This window comes from Heterocephalus glaber, unplaced genomic scaffold (assembly GCF_053883595.1).
Source record: "Heterocephalus glaber isolate CG9 unplaced genomic scaffold, H.glaber_assembly_v1.0 deba00001497, whole genome shotgun sequence".
Taxonomy (NCBI): domain Eukaryota; kingdom Metazoa; phylum Chordata; class Mammalia; order Rodentia; family Bathyergidae; genus Heterocephalus; species Heterocephalus glaber.
Genome location: NW_028258320.1, coordinates 65,407,962 through 65,427,857, shown reverse-complemented (window position 1 = coordinate 65,427,857; position 19,896 = coordinate 65,407,962). Strand labels below are relative to the sequence as shown.

Sequence of the window (19,896 nt, the reverse complement as noted above, 5' to 3'; positions counted from 1 at the left end):
CCAAGTGCTAGGTTTACAGGCATGAGCCACCATACCTACTTTAAAAAGAGCACTTTAAAAAATCTGTAAATAGCGCAAGGTCCCAAGTTCAATCCCCGGTACCAAAAAAAAAAAAAAAAATCTGTAAATCAGGGCTGGGGATTTAGCTCAGTGGTTCTGTCGCCTGCCTTGGAAGCTCAAGGTTCTGAGTTCGATCCCTGGTACCAAAAAAAAAAATCTGTAAATCAAAAGTTAGATTTTTACCACTACACATTCAGTAGATGTTACTCTAAAATGTTTGGCTTCTTTTGCTTTTTTTCTAAATTAAAAAAAAAAATTTGTAGTGCTGGAATTGAACCCAGGGCTTTGTGCATGTAAGGCAAGTGCTCTACTACTGAGCTATGCCCTCAGTCCCTCAAGTTTTTATTAGTAGCAAAATTCCCTTTTTTTTTTTTGTAATTGAGGTGTTTGGTGATAAAGGTATGCATATGAATGGATAACCTCTATTTTTATGATTAAAAAAACTTTTTTAGGAGCTAGGGTTGTAATTCAGTGATAGAGAGCTTGCCTAACCCATCTGAAGCCCTGGTTTCGTCTCTGGCCGCACTAAATAAAATTTTTTTTTTTTGGTACTGGAAATTGAACTCAGGACCTTGCACTTGCAAGGCAGGCATGATGCCACTGAGCTAAATCCCTGGCCCCAAATAATTTTTTTTCCCAAATTTTTAAGTACAGAATTTATACAATTGATATTGATTTGAAAGAAATTATACCATCTTCATTTTTTTTTTTCTGGTACCGGGGATTGAACTCGGGACCTTGCACTTGTGAGACAGGCGGCGTAACCACTGAGCTAAATCCCTGGCCCTTCATTTTTTGTTTTTAACAAACTTCCGTTTGTAATTCTGAGGCTAGAACCCAGGGCCTCTTGTATATGTTACCAAATGCTATACCGCTGACCTATATCCCCAGCCTTCTTCTTGTTCTTTTTTTGTTGTTTTTGAGGCAGGGTCTGTCTCCCTTTGTAGTTCAGGCTGGGCCCTGAACTCACTGTGTAGCACAGGCTGGCCTGGAACTCGAGGCCACCCCTGCCTCAGCCTCCCGAGTGCTGGGATTACAGGTGTGCGCCACCATGCCCGGCTCCTTCTCTTTTTTTCTTAAACCTCTATGTATTATATTTGTTAGATTCTTCTAACTAAATAAAAATGTAATATCATTATAAACTAATAAGCATGTGTGGGGGAGGAGATATGGACGAGCTGTACCAAATGTCTAAGGCTAAATTTTCATTCGTGGCTGGCAAGGCTGCATGGAAAAAGGAACCCTTCTGCATTGTTGATGGGGACACTGGTTTCTCTTCAGATCGTATAAACCTTTCGCCTTTTACTACACTGTTGGTGGGAATGTAAACAAGTACCGCCACTATGGATATCAGTATGGATATTCCTCAAAAAACTAAAAATAGATGGGCTGGGGATTTAGCTCAGTGGCACCTCACCTGCCTTGCAAGCACAAGGTCCAGAGTTCGAGCCCTGGTACCAAAAAAAAAACCCCTAGAAATAGAAATTCTGTTTGACCCAGCTGTTCCCCTTCTAGGTATCTTCCCAGAAGAATTAAAAACATCATATTACAGTGATACACGCATACCCATGTTTATAGCAGCACAATTTATAATAGCTTGGAAGCATCCTGTATTTTCTTTTTTTTTTTTCTTTGGTACCGGGGATCGAACTTGGGTCCTTGCGCTTGTGCAGCAGGCAGCAAAACCACTGAGCTAAATCCCTGGCCCAGCATCCTATATTTTCATCAACACATGAAAGGATGAAGAAAATGTGATATTTATACACAGTGGAGTACTACTCAGCCATAAAGAAGGATAAATTTGAGTCATTTGGGGGAATATGGGTGCACCTGAAGACTCTAATGTTTAGTAAAATGAAGCAGACATAGAAGCTTAAATATGCCATGGTTTCTCTTATATGAGAAACCCAAGGTATAAATATAAAATAAAAGATAATGGAAATAGGAGATAGATCTTTTGCAACAGGAAGGGGATCACAAGAATGGGGAACAGGGGAAGGGGAAGAAGAAAGAATTAAGGTGTTAATGTGCATGTACCAACTCCCTGCGATGAATGTAATTATGTATTGCAAATATGTACTAATAATATATGTACTAATACATACATTTAGACAAATACATTTTCATTCATGGCTTGTTATAAAAAGCTTTTTATTCAGGAGGCCTAATATTCAAAATGATGAATTCACTGGGATTTGGGCTCTCAACTTCTGTTGGTTGCTTTGTAAAATGAGGTATTAAAACTGATTCCACTAAGTGCTTCTAAGTAACCAATCAATTCACTTCCTTGCTGCTGTTTGACATTCTCAGTGACCATCTTTCCACCGTAGAAAAGGACACAAATGGAGAAGTACTGTGGGTGTGGTGTTATCCTTCCACGACAGCCGCACTGAGGAATCTGCTGCTCAGAAAATGCTGCCTTACAGATGAAAACAAACTTCTCCATCCCTTTGTCTTTGGGCAGTACAGAAGATCATGGTTTTATATCACAACAGTTGAAGTTCCAGATTCTTCAGTTTTGAAAAAGGTATGACTGCTTAAAGTAAAAAAAAACAACCAAAAATATTTAAAGTAAGATTATTTCAGTAACTCTTAGCTTTAGACCTTATTCACGGAACACATTTGAAAATATTAACTATTACATTCACTAGGAATGATTTCCTTCACATACAAATATCTATCGTGGCTGAGTGTGGTAGCCTGTATCTATAATCCTGGGATTTGTTGGAGGCCAGCCCAGGCAACTAGTGAGATCCTGTCTCAGAATAAAATTAAAAAGACAGGGGGTGTAGCTCAGTGGTAGAGTGCCCTTGGGTTCAGTTCCTCAGTACCCCCACCCACATAATTTTTATGGTTGATAGAGTGGTGAGCAATACAGGGATCTTTTTCCTTTGTCAAGTTATAGTCGGATGGAGTAGAAATGTAATTTCAAAGCCATGACTTTGATTAAAAGTGGAAAGAAGCAGTCGGCAGTGGTGGCACATGCCTGTTACCTCAACACTCAGGAGGCTGAGGCAGGAGGATTTCCACAAGTTCAAGGCCAGCCTGGGCTATATAGTGAGCCCTTGTCTCAAAAAACAGAGAAAGTGGAAAGAAGCATTTTTCCACAATTAAAAACTATTTCAGAGGATATGATCTTGACAGAGTAAGAGTTTTTTTTCATTTGCTTGTGAATGATAAAGATATGTTAAAAATTTAGAGATGGTAAGGAAATTTATGAATTAAGTAGGCTTTAATGGTGTTTTATTGATATGAATAGTATCAATGTGAGAAAACTTGTTTTGTGGCTATCATGCACTTTCTTGACCCCAAGCAGGCAGATTTTTCTAAAGGAAAGAGGATTGGAGCATAGTGGCTGAGCCTCTGGTGTATACGTGGGGAGACTGTTTTTCCCTTTTCAGGGTTAATATTTTAGTCGTGATAATACTGTATGCAGCATGTCCACAATACCACTTTAACACTCTGTGTTTTAGGGATTTTCCTCCTTGGTACTGAGAATTGAACCTGAGAACTTCACACTGAGCTGCATCCTCAGCTCTCTCCCCTCCTTTTCTGTTCATTTTTTATTTTGAGCCAGGGTCTTGATGATTCAGTAAGTTGCTTAAGCCAGGCCCAAAATTGTGGTCCTTCTGCCCCAGCTTCCCAGAATGCTGGATTATGCGAGTACAACCACACTCGACCCTGAAGTCTTTTTTTTTTTGGTACCAGGAATCAAACTTGGGTCCTTCCACTTTTGAGGCAGACAGCGGAACCACTGAGCTAAATCCCTGGCCCAGACCCTGAAAAGTTTTGAGGCAACCTCAAGTGGATTCATTCCATGTTTTACATTCCAGACTGCCACATTACAGCAATGTCAACATTACATCTGGTTTTCAGATTTGAAAAATAGCAAAATTAGTTCTATACTTCAAAATATGATTTTTAAAAAACGTATTTCTTCAATGCTTTGTATTTTATTTATTTATTTTTGGTACTGGGGATCGAACTCAGGATCTTGCGCTTGCAAGGCAGGCGCTGGAACCACTGAGCTAAATCCCCGGCCCCTCATGCTTTGTATTTTATAAAGTTCTAAATTTGGTCTCATTGATGGAAATATCAGGGTTATGATTATCCGAAATTTGTATTTTCAGTAATAGAAGCATGTAAATTAATGAAACATAGTAGTAGTCTTTAGATTGGAGCTCTCTACAGAGTTATTTCAGCAACTGTTTCATTGTACTGAGATGCATTTTGTTTTCTATCCTTTTATCTCATTAATGAAAACAATTGCTAATTGATAGGTCTGATTTAGCATCCTACTTCTGTTTTGGTGAGTAGGGGATATTCAGTAGGAATCTATTTTCTTTTTTTTTTCGGTACCGGGCATCAAACTCAGGACCTTGTGCTTGCGAGGTAGGTGTGGCGCCACTGAGCTACATCCCTGGCCCCTATTTTCAATATTGTAATGAAAATTTTTTTTTTTGGTACCGGGGGTCAAACTCAGGTCCTTGTGCTTGTGAGGCAGGTGGCAGAACCACTGTAATGAAATATTTTTGAAAAAAATTTTTCCTAAAACTGTGTACTCTTATGTGGGAAATAAATATTTGTATAATAATATATATACACATAAATTCAATTCAAATAAAATTATGGTGAAGCAAACGAAGACTTTAAATTTTGGTCTTTTCCTTTTAATGCTGGTATGCATTGTACCAGAGGTTTGGTAGAATAGGGAAATAAAATGATTATTTCATTAAAGTATGTATTAACTTCTACTAAAGTATCTTTTAAAAGTGTACTTCTTTTGTTTCTTTGGACAGGTGACTCATTTTTCTATTGTTCTGACCGCCAAAGATTTTAACCCAGAGAAATATGCCGCCTTCACTAGGATATTGTGTAGGTCTGTATGAAAACCGTGTTAAATGCTAATATACCAAAGTGAAGATCTCCTTCAGTAGTTACACAGCAGATTTCTCCATGCAGGAAGCAAATATCAGCCCTCTGTTTCCCTGACTTAATCTAGAATAGCCCTGCAGAGGCTGTTTGGTAGAGGACTTTCTCTTCTGCTTTATTGATTTCTCCTGTGATTTGTGAAAATGGGCTGGGGGGAGAGAAGCAGTTTGGACAACTGTTACAGTTCCCGGATGTGTTGGGTCATTTGGCACTTTGGATCTGTTACTTCTCCCCACTTCCGGTTGGGGAGTTTCCTTAGCAGTGTGGGGAAGTTAAGTGCCTTATGAAGTGGTAATTTGGTTCATATGTGTTTAGATTTGTGTGAGATGGTTATTTTGAGGAAAGTTAATGGACATTTTGAATTATGTTAAAGCATAGGAAAATGTTTCTCAGCTGGAATGCTGAGGGCCTGGGAAATTCTCAAGGGTTAGTCATCATTCAAATAGATGCCTTTAGTTTTGCCCCAGCTGTTGAAAATATTTATCTAAAATATACCAGTCCACCTCTTGTATTTTTGAGTATACCTAGTGGACTTAATAATATCTTTCTTATATATTAGGGATATTGGCTTTTTCTTTAATGATAATGGCTTTAACAAAATTTTAGTTTTAGTGTTACTGTTATTCATTTTATATTATCACTAGATACAATTGTAATTCTAGATATTATATATAAGCTCTGGCCCTTAGGCTGTCGCCCAATAGTTTTGTGAGGAGGTGAAGAGAAAGACTTGTTTGTGTTTTTCGCCACTATAAGTCCAATAAATAGGCTGGGGATGTACAGTACCTCAATGGTAGCATGCTTGCTTAGCATATTAAAGGCCCTGGGTTCAATCCCTGGTACTTTAAAAAACAAAAGTCCAATAAATGATTACCTTTTTACCTTTTTTATGCTTGTATGCCCCCACTAATACACACACACACCCTTGAAAACAAAACCAAAACAAAGCCTCAACCTCATTAAGGGTTTCCAGTTAGATTGTATTTTTGGTACCGGGGATCGAACTCGGGACCTTGCGCTTGTGAGGCAGGCACCAGAACCACTGAGCTAAACCCCCGGCCCTAGATTGTATTTTGACCAAATGAGATTTTACTGTTTATGCAACTAGCTACAATAAGAAAGACTTCTTGCTATTGTAAGACAAATTCCAGGTACTGTATATGGCTCTGTGTGGAATATAAACTGTCTTCCAGTGTGGCATAGACACAAACAGAGGTTATTATTACTATTCAGAAAGAATAAACTAAAACTACCAGAGCAGTATTTTTGCACAAACAGTAGTCCCCTAATTCATTTGATTGAATCGGGTTAAGTTACTTGGCTGAATATCCTGGAGTCTAGAAGGTAAGGTGACTTCAGACCCCATAAGGAAGCCTGGAAGTGTTGTACCTTCTGCGGAACCATGGCATTGCAATACTTTGGATTCTCCTCTCTCATCCCAGAGCAAAAAAAAGTGAGATCAGACATCCCCAGCTCTTTTTTATTTTTTATTTTGAGACAGGGTCTCACTAAGTCATGAAGTTGCCCAGGCTGGGCTAACTTGCAATCCTACGTCAGCCTGCTAGAGTGCTGGGATTGTAGGTGAACATCACCACGCCCAGCTCTGTGCATGTGTGTGTGTGTGTGTGTGTGTGTGTGTTTAAATTAGTGTATTATGTTTTCAACTCAGTTACATAAGTTTTGGGGAGAACTGGGGTTGTGCACACTTGGAATCAGCTGTCCTGTCAGGTGTTACAGCTTGTGGGTGTCCATCTGAACAAGGTCCTGAGTTGCCCTGTGTGGTTCTCCTCTAGAGTAATTTTGAGGGATTCTTCTCTCTGTTCTTTCTCTAATGGTCCAGGGTTGTAGGAAGTCATCTTGTCCCACCAACTTTCTTATGTTTGTCTTGTCCATTCCTGTGTATTTTTTTTCATATTTTGTAATGTTTTGTTTTTTTGGGTTTTTTTGGTACGGGGGATTGAACTCAGGACCTTGCACTTGCAAGGCAGGCGGCAGCACCACTGAGCTAAATCCCCAGCCCTATATTTTGTAATGTTAGTGCAATATTTTTGGTGTTAGCAATAAAGTACATAATTAAAAATACCAACTATACAAAAGTTTTTTCTCCCTACCCCATCTGCAAACAACCCCTGTTATATCCTACCAGAGAGGTTTTCTCCCTATGTAAGCTTGTATTTTAGTATATAAGTTTTTGTATATGAAAGCCCACTATTCATTGTTCTTTACCTCTTTTTCCTCAGTTTGTCAATTGAAATTATTAAAACCAAAAAAACCTGATGATTGGCAAAATTTGATAATCTGTTAAAAATAGATTTTTCCTTTATTCACTCTGTCTGCAATAAATTAATTCTCAAATGGTCTGTCCTAAATGTCAGTTTTATTTTATTCCTGATTCTTTGTCATATTACTTGCTGAAAGACCCAAGTGGATCCAGTCATGCCTGTTGTTTTTTTTTTTTTTTTGATACCGGGGCTCGAACTCAGGACCTTGCACTTACAAGGTAGGCATGGTGCCACTGAGTTATATCCCCAGCCCTATCTGTTTTTTTGTTGTTGTTTTGGAGGGAGGGAATGCTGAGGGTTGAACCCAGGGCCACCTGCATGATAAACAGTCTGCCATTTAGCTGCACCCCCAGCCCCCAGTCATGTTTCTCAGGCAAAATTTAGTTGTAGTTGTTCACAGGAAGAAATTTCAAGGGGGAAGTGACTGACTCCACATGTGGGCTATAAATGTAGCCAGTTTCCTGTCAGCATTTTCTGGAAGTCTTAAATTGATGACAAATGTCTCTAATGTGTGTTTATCACTGGAAACTTAAAGAGCTTGGATTTAATTATCTAAATATAGCTACCTCTGGGAGCTCTGATAATAAGTATGGGTTCTACATCTAATTACTGCTTTCTCTGTGAACAATGCGTAAAACTCCTTTCTTGTCAAAGGAAATTGCACCAATAAAACAAGAGTTGTATGACTAAGGATACCAGTTGTGAACATGAGACATAAAAAGAGATAAGAATGTAATGTTCTTGAGAATAATGGGGCCATGAGAAGACCATAGTTGGGCTGGGTAGGTCAGTAATAGACCACTTGTCTACTGTGCCCAAGGCCCTGCATTCAACCCCCAGCACTGCAAAACCAAAGTCCGTAGTTAATCCTGCTGTAGGAGACTACAGCACTCTTAGGTAGATACAAAGAAAGAACTGCCTTCAAAGAACTGTTGAAGATCTGTCATGTTGTTTTATTCAATAGAATTTCTAACTAAATTAGAGATATAATACATGCTGTGAAAAGACTCGGGCATTCAGAAGTGTGTTAGCAAGAAAAAAAGTGTGTTAGCAAGTTTACATTAGGTTTTTTAGAAAGTACCCTTGGCTAGCCTTGTTGTACATCTCCATGTCATTCATGCCAAGTAAAAGCAGTCTTTTTTTGTCCTTTCTTACAGAGTGTACTTGAAGCATGGGAGCCCAGTTAAAATGATGGAGAGTTATATTGCAGTTCTTACAAAGGGGATATGTCAGAGTGAAGAAAATGGCTCTTTCCTTAGCAAGGACTTTGATGCTCGAAAGGCATACCTTGCAGGCTCCATCAAAGGTAAAAAAGAGAAAGAAGCAAAAACTCAGCCCAACAACAAAATGCTGAGCCAAGGACAACCTCTCACTGGACTAGTGCCCTCTTTCCATGCATTATTTTCATCTGTGTACTTGTTTTTCCTTGTTTTTCAGAAGGGTATTCTAACTCCCATATTTCCTTATTGAGTTAGAATTCTGTCAAAAGAAAACATTTTGGGAGCATTCTTTCTATATTATTCTGTTGCTATGGAAAGTTCTTTCACCAGCATACTGCATTTCATGCTTTGGATCTCTACTGACTTCTATAGTTGTTCTTTCCTTAGATCTTAGCAGTTATCTCTTCCATCTGAAGAGCTCAACCCTCTGGCCTGGAGTCCCCAATCCAGCTACCAGCTGGGAAGTGCAGAATGGCAGAGGCAGCCCAGGGGGCTTCAGGGTCCTTGAGAGAGAGAGGAGGGAGGGACTCTGAAGGTGAGGCTGCCCTCTTCACCTCCTCCCACAGTGGCTGACCATCTGCTCGTGATCTCTTGTCCTTTTCGGTGTTAGCATCCCGTTGAGGGGTTCAGTGTTCTTCAAACTAGGTGAAAAGGACTGAAGTAATGTCATGGGGCAGCGGGTTAGTGAACATTTCTTTTTTTAATTAGAACTTTTTCATGACACTGAAAGACATGGCTTCTCCTTCATCTCATTCATTCCATTTCATCTGTGCATCCAGCATTTGGATAAATATGCCCACCCACCAAATGAGGTGGTTCTGTACTACTTCTGTTTGCCTAAACACATTCTCTGAGGGGCTGGGGATGCAGCTTAGTGGTGCCATGCTTGCCAGGCAAGCACAAGGTCCTGGTACCTGGAAAAATAAAAGAAAAACATGTTCTCTGTATCGAAAATAATTTTATATTCCTATGACAAGAATTCATTTTGACAAAAACTTTATGTTGTATAATATTTAATGCAATAACATTATGCTCTTTCTTTAAGACATTGTATCTCAATTTGGAATGGAAACTGTTATATTACACATGGCACTGATGCTAAAAAAACGAGTTGTCGTCTATCACCCCAAAATAGAAGCTGTCCAAGAGTTTACCAGGTATTGTCACTAATTATTAAAAAGTGCAGAATTTCTTGGCAGACAGTTTGGAACGCTAGATGTTCCTGTGTATTCTGTTCTGTTGCACATTTGATATAAATAGCGTAGTGCATTAGTCTGACAATAAGGTACCATTTTGGTCTAATGCTTTAGTTTCAGTCTAGTGGTTCAAGGTCACTGAATTGGGGCAGATCGTCCTTTCACTTTAGAAATAGGACTATGTTAGAGCATGGAGTTAGCAAACATTTCCATGGCAGAGATAAAATATTTTAGGCTTGTGAGCCATACAGTCTGTATCCCAACTACTCAGGTGCCTGGGTAGCACCAAAGCAAACAGACGTGTGTAATAAATGAATTGACTGTTTCAATAAAACTTTATTTACAAAGACAGGCGGCTTGGCCCATAGGCCATGGTTTGCTGACTCCTGTTTTAACTAAGTCGTTCCTTCTGTTCAGTTTTACCAGACTCTATTATAATAAAAACAGCGTGGGCTCTTTGTTAATTTTTTTTATTTTTTGGTACCAGGGATTGAACTCAGGTCCTTCCACTTGCGCAGCAGGTGGCAAAACCACTGAGCTAAATCCCCAGCCCTCTTTGTTTGTTTATTAAATCTAACTTGTTCATAGCTCCCTTTTTATTTATTTATTTATTTTTATTTTTATTTTTTCAATTTTTTTTTTGGTACTGGGGATCGAACTCGGGTTCTTGCGCTTGCGCAGCAGGCGGCAAAACCACTGAGCTAAATCCCCAGCCCATAGCTCCTTTTTTAAAAGCAAGAGGAGTTAGTATTTGTGCAGGTTTACTGCATGCCAGGCATTATGTAAGATACCTTGTTATTAAATTGACTCATGATAAGAATGTGGTAAGAAAGTATTATTACCCTATTATATGAATGAGAAAATTGAGGCTTGCAGAGCATAAGTGGTAAGATAATGAAAAGGAGAAAGGCTTCATAGTCAGACTTATGTTAAAGTCCTGGGAGGGATCCAGGTGTGGTGGTCCCCACCTGTAATCCATTTACTTTGGGGGCCAAAGCAGGAGAATCATGAGTTGGAGCCCAGCCTGGGCAGTTAAGCAACTTAGGGATACCCACTGTCTCAAAAAATAAAAAAGAACTAGCGATGTAACTCAGTGCAAAGGCCCTGGGTTTCAATCCTCAGTACTGAAAAACAAAAACAAAAAGGTCTGGGGATTTAGCTCAGTGGTTCTGCCGCTTGCCTCGCAAGCACAAGGACCCGAGTTCGATCCCTGGTAGCAAAAAAACAAAAACAAAAAAGTCCTGGAAGGGTGACTTGTTAGCTCTGTGACCATATATAAGATACTGAATGTTTCTGAGCCCCAGTTTCTTTATCTGAAAGATGAGGGTCCTAATACTTTTTTCAGTAAATTTTTTTTAGGACTGGAAATAATTTATATAACGTGCTTAGCATGTGTCTTGCCCTTCATGCTTTAGAAATGATTGTTATGATTATAATTTCATCTTCATATGTGAGACACCCAGAGTTTTCACCCTCCTCTCTTCCATTTCAAACTATTATTCTATCCTATTACCTTTTCCCTACATTTATACTTCTTTAACTGAAGTAGCTATAGCTTGTGATGTAGGACACCAACGGATTCCTGAAACCACAGATAAATTCGGCACATCTTCCTGCAGTACATGTTTTGCTACAAGTTTTTTCTTGTCTTTTTCTTTCCCCCAATACTGGACATTGAACCCTGGGTCTTTGCATTGAGCAATATCCCTAGACCTTTGATATTTTATGTTTTAAGATACAGTCTCAGTCACTCAATTCCCAGGCTAGACTTGAACTTGCATTCCTATTGTCTCACCCTCCCAACGTGGTGAAAGTGTAGGCATGTGCCACAGCTGGCTCAGATAATTTCTTGCTTACAAGGGACACTTTGGATTTAAGCCCCAGGGTCCCTCTCTCTAGCAATCTGCTGAGTAATATATTTAGAGGGAAACTACCAACATAACTCTTTGTCTCCATGGAGATCTTTGGAAACTTCACTCTGAGAGTTCTGTAGCCAGTCTGACCCAAAAGCAGACATTAAAACATGGCATTGCTTTAATGTAAGCCTGGAGGCGTTAGCACATCTGGGCTGTGGTCTCACCTCTGCCACTGCCTAGCTGTGGGACTGTACCCTCCTCATTTCCTCCTCGGAAAGAGATGGAGCAGTGTGGGCCAATAACCATGTGATTGAGCTCTTGCCTTGATTCCCCAGGACCCTGCCTGCCCTAGTGTGGCATCGTCAGGACTGGACCATCCTGCATTCTTACGTCCATCTCCATGCTGATGAGCTGGAAGCCCTGCAGATGTGCACAGGTAGCTGGTGCATCCTGGAGAGGAAAGACTGCTTAAAGGAGGTTTTGCTTAAAGGAGCATTTCTCTTTTGTTAGCCTGTAAACTTCTAATCTTTTGGGGATGGGGCGCAGGGTGCTAGGGATTGAACCCAGGCCCTTGTGCATGTTGTGTACTGTACCACTGAGCTATACCCCTAGCCCCAAGTTCATTCTATCTATTGATGTGTGTCTGTCTGTCTTTCTGGTGCTGGGGATTGAACCTAGGGCCTTCACACTGAGCTTTATTTTTTGAAACAGAATCTTACTGAGTTGCTGAGTTTCCCAGTCTGGGCTCAAATTCATAACCCTTCTGCCTCAGTTTCCCAGAGTGTTGGAATTATAGGCGTGCATCACCACACCTGGCTCTAACTTCTAATTTTAAAAGTTTCCTTATCAGTGATTTGATTTTGAATATTTAGACTTTATTTTGAGCCTTTCCATAACTTTTCAAAGAAAATTACTTATTTTTAAATGATGTTATATACTTACTGAGTCTCTAAAAAAGAAAGATTTTGGAAATAATTTAATAATACATTATTACTTATAGCTACAGGAATCTCATTTCTCTAGTGGTACTATTTATTTATTTGTTTGTTTTGTTTTGGTTTTTTGGGACTCTGTAGCACAGGCTGGCCTCACACTTGCAGTGATCCTCCTGCCTTAGCTTCCCGAGTGCTGAGATTACAAGTCTATACCACCATGCCAGGCTTATTTATTTTTAAAATTAAAATTCTTGAGGTTTTTTTTTTTTTTTTTTTTGAGGTACCAGGGATCAAACTCGGGACCTTGTGCTTGGGAGGCAGGCGCGGCGCCACTGAGCTAAATCTCTGGCCCTTAAAGTTAAAATTACTATGTTCCTATGTTAGTCCTCCCCTCCCCTCCTCCTCTTCCTTCTTCTTCATCATCATCATCATCATCCTGGGGATTGAACTCAGGACCTTGCACTTGCCAGGCAGGCATGGCGCCACTGAGCTACATACATCCCGGGCCAAGTCCCTATGTTTTTATAATGTTAAAGGATCTTTTCATAAAAAACAATGATGGTAATAAATAGTAGACTTTTGTTGTTGCTTTTCAAATTAAGAAATATTTCTTAAATACAAAATGATATATGATGATTGTGCCAATTATAAAAAATAAAAATACTTATGGGCCTCACAGACAGGTAAAAAGGTGGAATATTGTCAATGTTTTTAAGTACACTTCATGTCCCTTTCTGTCTCTTTGCACCTGTTTTCCTACTCAGAGCTTATCTTTTCCTTTGATTTCTTCATGGATTTACTCCTCTTCATGGCCATACACATATAAAAACATGTCTTTAAGGCCAGGCATGGTGGCGCCCGCCTGTAATCCCAGCACTTGGGATGGCAGAGGCAGAAGGATCACTGTAAGTTCGAGGCTAACCTGGGCTACATAGTGAGTTCAAGGCCAGCCTGAATTACAAAGGGAGACCCTATCTCAAAAAACCAAGAAAATTTGATCCCCGGTACAAAAAAAACAAAACAAAACAAAAAACCAAGAAAAACCAAAAAACATGTCTTTAAACAGCGTATTGTTTGTGATACACTTTTATTTACTTTTGGGGGGCAGGGTCTCCATGTAGCTCAGGCTGGCCATGAACTTACAGCAATCCTCTTTTTCCCATTTAATTCTTTAATCTACCTAGAGTTATTTTTTTGTTTACTGTGCGAGTTTGGGGTCTGATTTCTTCTTTGCTTTCTTTCTTTTGGCGCCAGGGAATGAATCCAGAGTCTTGTGTGTGTTAAGCACTGGCTCTGCAACTGAGCTCCACCCCCAACCCTATTTCTTTCTTTTTTCTTTTTTTCATTTGGCTTGGATGACCACTTGGCTCAGGACATGTATTGAATAATTTCCTCCTTTTTCTATTACCAGCAGTATCATTTTGCTGTGTGTTGCATTTTCTAATGTAGTTTGGTCTGGGTCTAGCTTTCCATAGCCAATTTTGTTTTTATTGCTGTTATATTTTAGATGTCTGTACTTGGTAAATTAAATATTTAGCAATAATAAGTAGGTCTTCAAAATAATCAAACCAACATCAGCCCTTCCCCCAGCATTTTGTAGTTATGCGGCTCTATGAAATAAAGAAGTCTGGGAACCTTTGTCCTGAACAAAACTGATTTCAGAAGTCTATTGATTTCTTTTGCCCTAACTGTCTCGGATCTGAGCAGTGAATGGTGGTGCCTCTCCGTGTTATCCCTGAGAACCCAGGCAGATGGGCTCTCAGATCTGCAGGGAAGCTTGGATCAGTGAGTCCCCACAGCCTTCTGCCTCCTCTGTCATCCCTGCCCCGGGTAGCAATGATGGGAGTAAGTGCTTGACTGCAGTCTTGTCCCTTGACACTCAAGTCAAATTGTGGAGCATTTTGTGAATTTCTTTGGGCAACTAATATAATTAATATAGTCTTTTTTTGTTTTGTTTTGTTTTTTGTTTTTTGTTTTTGGTACCGGGGATTGAACTCGGGTCCTTGCGCTTGCACAGCAGGTGGCAAAACCACTGAGCTAAATCCCTGGCCCAATATAGTCTTTTTTTAATATATATACCAGGAATAGAACTCAGGGCCTCACGCTTGCCAGGCAGGCACTGCACTGTTGAGCTACATTCCCAGCCCAGTATAATCATTTTTATGGGTTTTCTTTGTGTATGGTACTGGGGGTTGAACCCAGGCACTTGCAGTAAGCTACATCCCCAGCCCATTTTGGAGTTTTTTGGGGTTTTTTGTTTTACAAACAAAAAACTACTTGTTACATAGTTCAGGCTGGCTTTGAACTCACAGTGATCCTCCTGCCTCAGCCTCCCAAATGCTGGGAGTACAGGTGTGCACCACGAGCATCAGCCTTTTGAGACAGGGTCGGGCTGAGTTGCCCAAGTTGGGTTTGAATGCTTGATCCTCCTGCCTCAGCCTCTGAGAGGGGTGCGGCATGCACCGTTATGCCCAGTTCTAATGTAGTCCTAATAAATGCCACAGGGAACAGCTAATGTGCTCATCTAAAATCACTAAGAGGGCTGGGGATTTAGCTCAGTGCTTCTGGCGCCTGCCTCGAAAGCTCAAGGTCTCAAGTTTGATCCCCGGTACAAAAAAAAAAAAAAAAAAATCACTAAGAAAAGCACCTGTAAACTGTTAGACTCAGTTCTCTCTTGATATGTTTGTGCTGTGTTATCTTTTCCTTTCCAGTAATTTGGTCGTCTTTGTAATGCAGGCTACGTCGCTGGGTTTGTAGACCTGGAGGTGAGCAATAGACCGGATCTTTATGATGTGTTTGTGAATCTGGCAGACAGCGAGATCACCATTGCTCCTCTTGCAAAAGGTTAGTTCTCTGTTCTCTCTCCTCTGTTCCGTTGTTGACGAAGATGCAAGCCAAGCAGTTGTGCTTTTTAGGCTCACTCTAAAACCAGTAGTGGAGGCCTGCTTACCCTGCGCTGTGAAGCTGGAGGGATATTTGGTGTCTGGATTCTGAACACAGCATTTACCTCTACAGATCTAGATGTGTTAGTGGTACAGATGGGATTGCTGATAACAGCTTTTGTGTGGTTGCTTATTTCTTCCATGCCGGCTCATTAGGGAACTTTGTTAGATAGACTCTGATCATGTGAAGTGTTTTTTTGTTTGTTGGTTTTATTTTGTTTTGGTTTTTGTTTCTTGAGACAGGGCTATATAATTCAGGCTGGCTTTGAACTCACCATGTAGGAGGCTGGCCTTGAATTTGTAGTGATCCTCCTGCCTCAGCCTCCTGAGTACTGGGACTATAGTATATACCACTGTGGTAGGCTTAAATTCTTACCTGTAAGGACTTGAACAAAAAGTCAGGCTCTTGTCTTAAAGGCATAGATTATTTGTAGTCAGAATTTTTATGAGATTTTTGTCTGAAAAGAAAAATAATTCTTAGCTGGGCGTGGTGGCACATGGCTGTAATCCCAGCACTTTGGAGGCTGAGGCTGGAGGATTGCAGTGAGTTCCAGGCCAGCTTGAATTACATAGCAAGACCTTGTCTTTTAAAAAAACCTGAGCCAGGGATTTAGCTCAGTGGTTCTGCATCCTGCCTCAAAAGCACAAGGTCCCGAGTTCAATCCCTGGGACCAAAAAAAAACCTGAATAAAGAAAAGAAAAAATAATTCTTATCAGATGGGTGGGAAGGGGAAATTTGGTTTGGTACTGATGTGTTTTCCTTTGGACTGTGAAGTATGTAAATTGTGATTACACCTTACCTCTTAGTGTATCACCACATTCGTTCAATGATAAAATGAAAATGTGCAGGGTTCTGTAGCTTTTTGAAAATTCCCTCAATGTAGTCTTTCAGGTTTTCAATTAGATGTCCGATTATTTTTTATTATGTAAACTTCTAAATATTCACACAGCACACTCCCCGTTCTCTCACCAGAGTCCATGACGATGGGTAAACTGCACAAAGAAATCGGTCAGCTAATTGTCCAGTCGGCCGAAGACCCCGATAAGTCGGACAGCCAGGTTATACAGGTAACTCCTTCGACTGCCGCCTCATCAGGGCTCTACGGCAGCCTCGCCGGTCAGCCTGTGGCAGAGCAGGCCTCTCTGCTGCACATAGGGGTTGCCGCAGCAGGTGCTCAGGCGTGGGTCTGCAGCACAGCCGCTGTGGTGATGGCAAGCGGGTGCATGGCCGCCAGCCCTGCTCAGTTAGTGCGCTCTGGGGACGGTGTTGATCGTGAAAGATATAACTGCCACAGGCTCGGAATGCTTTTTTGGGCCAGCCCGTGCATATCCTCCTTCTTGAATTTTCACAGAAGAACAAAGAGACCCCTGTGCCCATTGGCATCCTCTCCTGACTGGGCCAGCCTGAGATTGCAAATGGCGCTTATTTCCATTTGATGCCAAAGCCCGTCCCCTGGACCATGGCCTCCCCTTCCTCCCCTCCCTCCTGTCTGCAGCCCCTTTGCATTTGGCCTGCTCCCCTCCTGAGGATACACTCCCACCCCAGCCTCCCCCTGGCTCTGCTCATCCAGACCCAACTCAGAGCCCAGGGCTGGGGCACCTAAAAGACTGTCGTCCCTTAGTGCCACCAAAGGGGCCTCTGAGAAGCAGCTCAACATACTTAGTCCCACGTGGCGCATTTCATCACTTGCCTACTCTTACTCCGAAGTATTCATTGAGCAGTGGACACTGTGGGCACTTGATGAGCAAAGTGCCTGCCCTCACAAAGCCTATGTTTTAGTGGAGCAGATGAGTACAGAGTAATAGACCGAAAGGTAATGTGAGCCATGGTAAATGTTGTGACAGAAACACAGGCCTGAGGTCGGGAATATTGGGATGAGGTTGAGGCAGCTCTTTGAGGAGGTGACATGCGCAGAAAGATAAGGTGGCCACAGTTTGGCAGGGACTGGCCAGTGTCACTGTTCAACCATGACCAGGAGAGTGGATGGTCTTCTCCTAAGGACCCAAACACTGAGACTGAAGACACCTTTTTCTTCTGATGTGAATCGGCATTGCCTCCCATCATTACAGTAAAACATTTATTCTTCACAGTGGTGGTGAAATGTGTCAATTTGAGTTTTGGATTGTTTAGGTTAGGATCATTTCTCATGGACTGTAAGTGATACATAAATGATTCAGTATAATGAAAAGCTTTTTTTTTTGGTACTGGGGATTGAACTCAGAACCTTGCGCTTGTGCGGCAGCCGCTGGAACCACTGAGCTACATCCCCGGCCCATAAATGATTCAGTATAATGAATGCGACCTTGGGGAGAGAAAGTGAAAGTGCTCAGCATGTGGTAGGGGTTCAAAACTATTTGAGTTAGGAGTTAATGATGTTACCAAGCCAGGAAAAAGCTGTGATGTAATGTGAGCTCCAGTGAGTCCTCAGCCGCCCAGATGAGAGTTAGTCAGTGGCCAGGAATAAAGTCCATGTACCAGGTCCTGGGTTTCTTTTCCTGGGCAATGATATTTACTGGGAAGAAATTTGTCCAAAAAACAGTCAACATCAAATGACCGACCATATGATCCAGCAATTCCACTTCTAGGTATAGACCCAAATGAGGTGAAAGCAGGGACCCCAACAGATTTTCGTATGGCAGTGTTGCATGCAGCATTAGTTATGATTGAAGATAGAAACAGCCCAAGTCCAAGCCAGCAGATGAATGGACGAGCAAAATGTGATATATACACATGATAGAATCGTACTCATCCTCAAAAAGACATTTGATACATGTTAGATCATGAATGAACTTTGAGGACATTAGGATAGAATGCTATGTGCAAAAAGCCAGGCACAAAAGGACAGGCATTATATGGTTCCACTTAGATGAGATACCTGGAATAGGCAGATTCATAGAGGAAGGAGTGAAATGGAAGTCACTGGTGTTTGGAGGGGAGGGGGTGGAGTATGCTTGATGGATTTCTGTTTGGGATGGTAAAAACATACTGCGCATTTTCTTGTTCTGTTGAAGGATATTGCCCTTAAAACAAAAGAAATCTTCACCAACCTAGCACCATTTTCAGAAGTTCTGGATGATGGAAGAAAGCGAGTCCTCAATCTGCAGGCATTAAAGCAAAAACGACTTCCACCAGCCACGGAAAACTTCCTTTACCATCTAGCCGCAGCCGAACAAATGCTGAAAATCTGACTGAGACAGAAGGTCTCACTGATGACTGTTTTAAAGCTCTCTTTTCATTTTGAGTATCCATAACTATGTAAAATACTGGAAATAACAGAGGAAATGTTATATTTTTTAATGATTTATTTGAAAGTATTGAGACATGACCTGAAAAACACTGAAACACATGAAAACACTTGTGATTTTCTCCCAGATGATTAGTGACCTGCCTGCTGTCAGAGCTGGACCAAGCGCTGTAAGTGCCACGTCTGGTGTTACGAACCAGCTGGTGTCTGGAGCAAGGGGAAAAGCTCTGTCAAGTCCCATGCAAACCACAGCACATGCGAAAGTCTTCATTACAACTTCCTATTTGTCTCATTGCGTAGCCATAAACTAACGGTTCATTTTCAGAAAGCTGCCTGAAATATCGCTTTGTATTCTTCTAGGAAGAACTTCAGTTCCTCGTGAGGAACTGTACCTTCTGAGCCAAACTGCTAAGTTTTCTGCAGAACTATCCAGAAGATCATTCAAGAGACCCTGCAGTTGCACTTTCTTGTAAAAGAAAAAAAATGTTTTTCTTAGCCTTTGAACATTTTGCCTATATTATGAGAGTTTTGCATAGACTTTATACTTGAGTAGACAACTTTAATAATCCATATTTATACTGCTACAGAAGTAAGCATTTGGCAGACTGAAGCCATCAGTACTCTTCACTTAGCCCTGTTGCTAGCATTATTCTTTGGGAAAGATCCCTTACTTGTAAGATAGAGTACGAAGCCCTTTGAACAGTAGTGTCCATAGCACTGAAGTAGCGACTTCTATAATTGGTGAGGGGGAATCAACTTCTTGCAGGGGCCAAAACCAGGAATGTCTTCATACAACTCCAGTAAGAATGATTTGGCCACATATCAAGGCGGCTCTTTTGTTCAGTTGTGTACTTTTTTCATAATTGAAGACCCTAAAATTGCCAAAAAAGCATGGATGCCTAAATTGTATACTCGCTTTTATTATGAATATTCATACTAATTATGAAAGGTTACTTCACTCGGTACTGTTGACCTTTGCAAATTTACCTGGGAATATGCTTGCAATTTTTTTCTTGATGTTAGATGTTTAAGTAAAAATAAAAAGTAGCTTTTCCCCTTCCTTCCTTAGGTTGGGGTGGGAAGGACCTGAAATAGGATATTTACTGAGGCCAGGAATTGAAAATTAAATATGCACTTTATAAAAACAAAAACTATCATCTGTTTCTCTTTTTTTTTTTTTGGGCAATACTATAGTAGCTAATGACCAAGCTTGTTAAAGTTACAAATG

At 40.8% G+C, this 19,896-nt stretch overlaps 1 protein-coding gene and 1 long non-coding RNA gene across 5 annotated transcripts in view; one reads left to right on the top strand and one right to left on the bottom strand.

Moving 5' to 3' along the window:
• Dennd10 (DENN domain containing 10) overlaps positions 1–19,896 on the top strand; it is a 34,723-nt gene that overhangs the window by 1,898 nt on the left and 12,929 nt on the right. For 2 of the 4 annotated variants that reach the window (XM_021253341.2, XM_021253342.2), the window contains exons 2-8: positions 2,391–2,587; positions 4,860–4,939; positions 8,432–8,580; positions 9,540–9,651; positions 11,882–11,982; positions 15,218–15,325; positions 16,397–16,491. In XM_021253341.2, coding sequence (XP_021109000.1) covers positions 2,391–2,587; positions 4,860–4,939; positions 8,432–8,580; positions 9,540–9,651; positions 11,882–11,982; positions 15,218–15,325; positions 16,397–16,491 — 842 coding nt within the window. Of the gene's footprint in view, positions 1–2,327; positions 2,588–4,859; positions 4,940–8,431; positions 8,581–9,539; positions 9,652–11,881; positions 11,983–15,217; positions 15,326–16,396; positions 16,492–18,435; positions 19,820–19,896 lie in introns of those variants that run through there. The other 2 variants (XM_004838833.3, XM_087185242.1) reach the window with 2 other exon arrangements.
• On the bottom strand, positions 8,368–15,251 carry LOC147825734 (uncharacterized). The gene is made up of 2 exons (XR_015440457.1): positions 15,129–15,251; positions 8,368–9,408 (listed from the first exon to the last, which is right to left on the bottom strand). It is a non-coding gene; the product is annotated as an uncharacterized LOC147825734 (long non-coding RNA).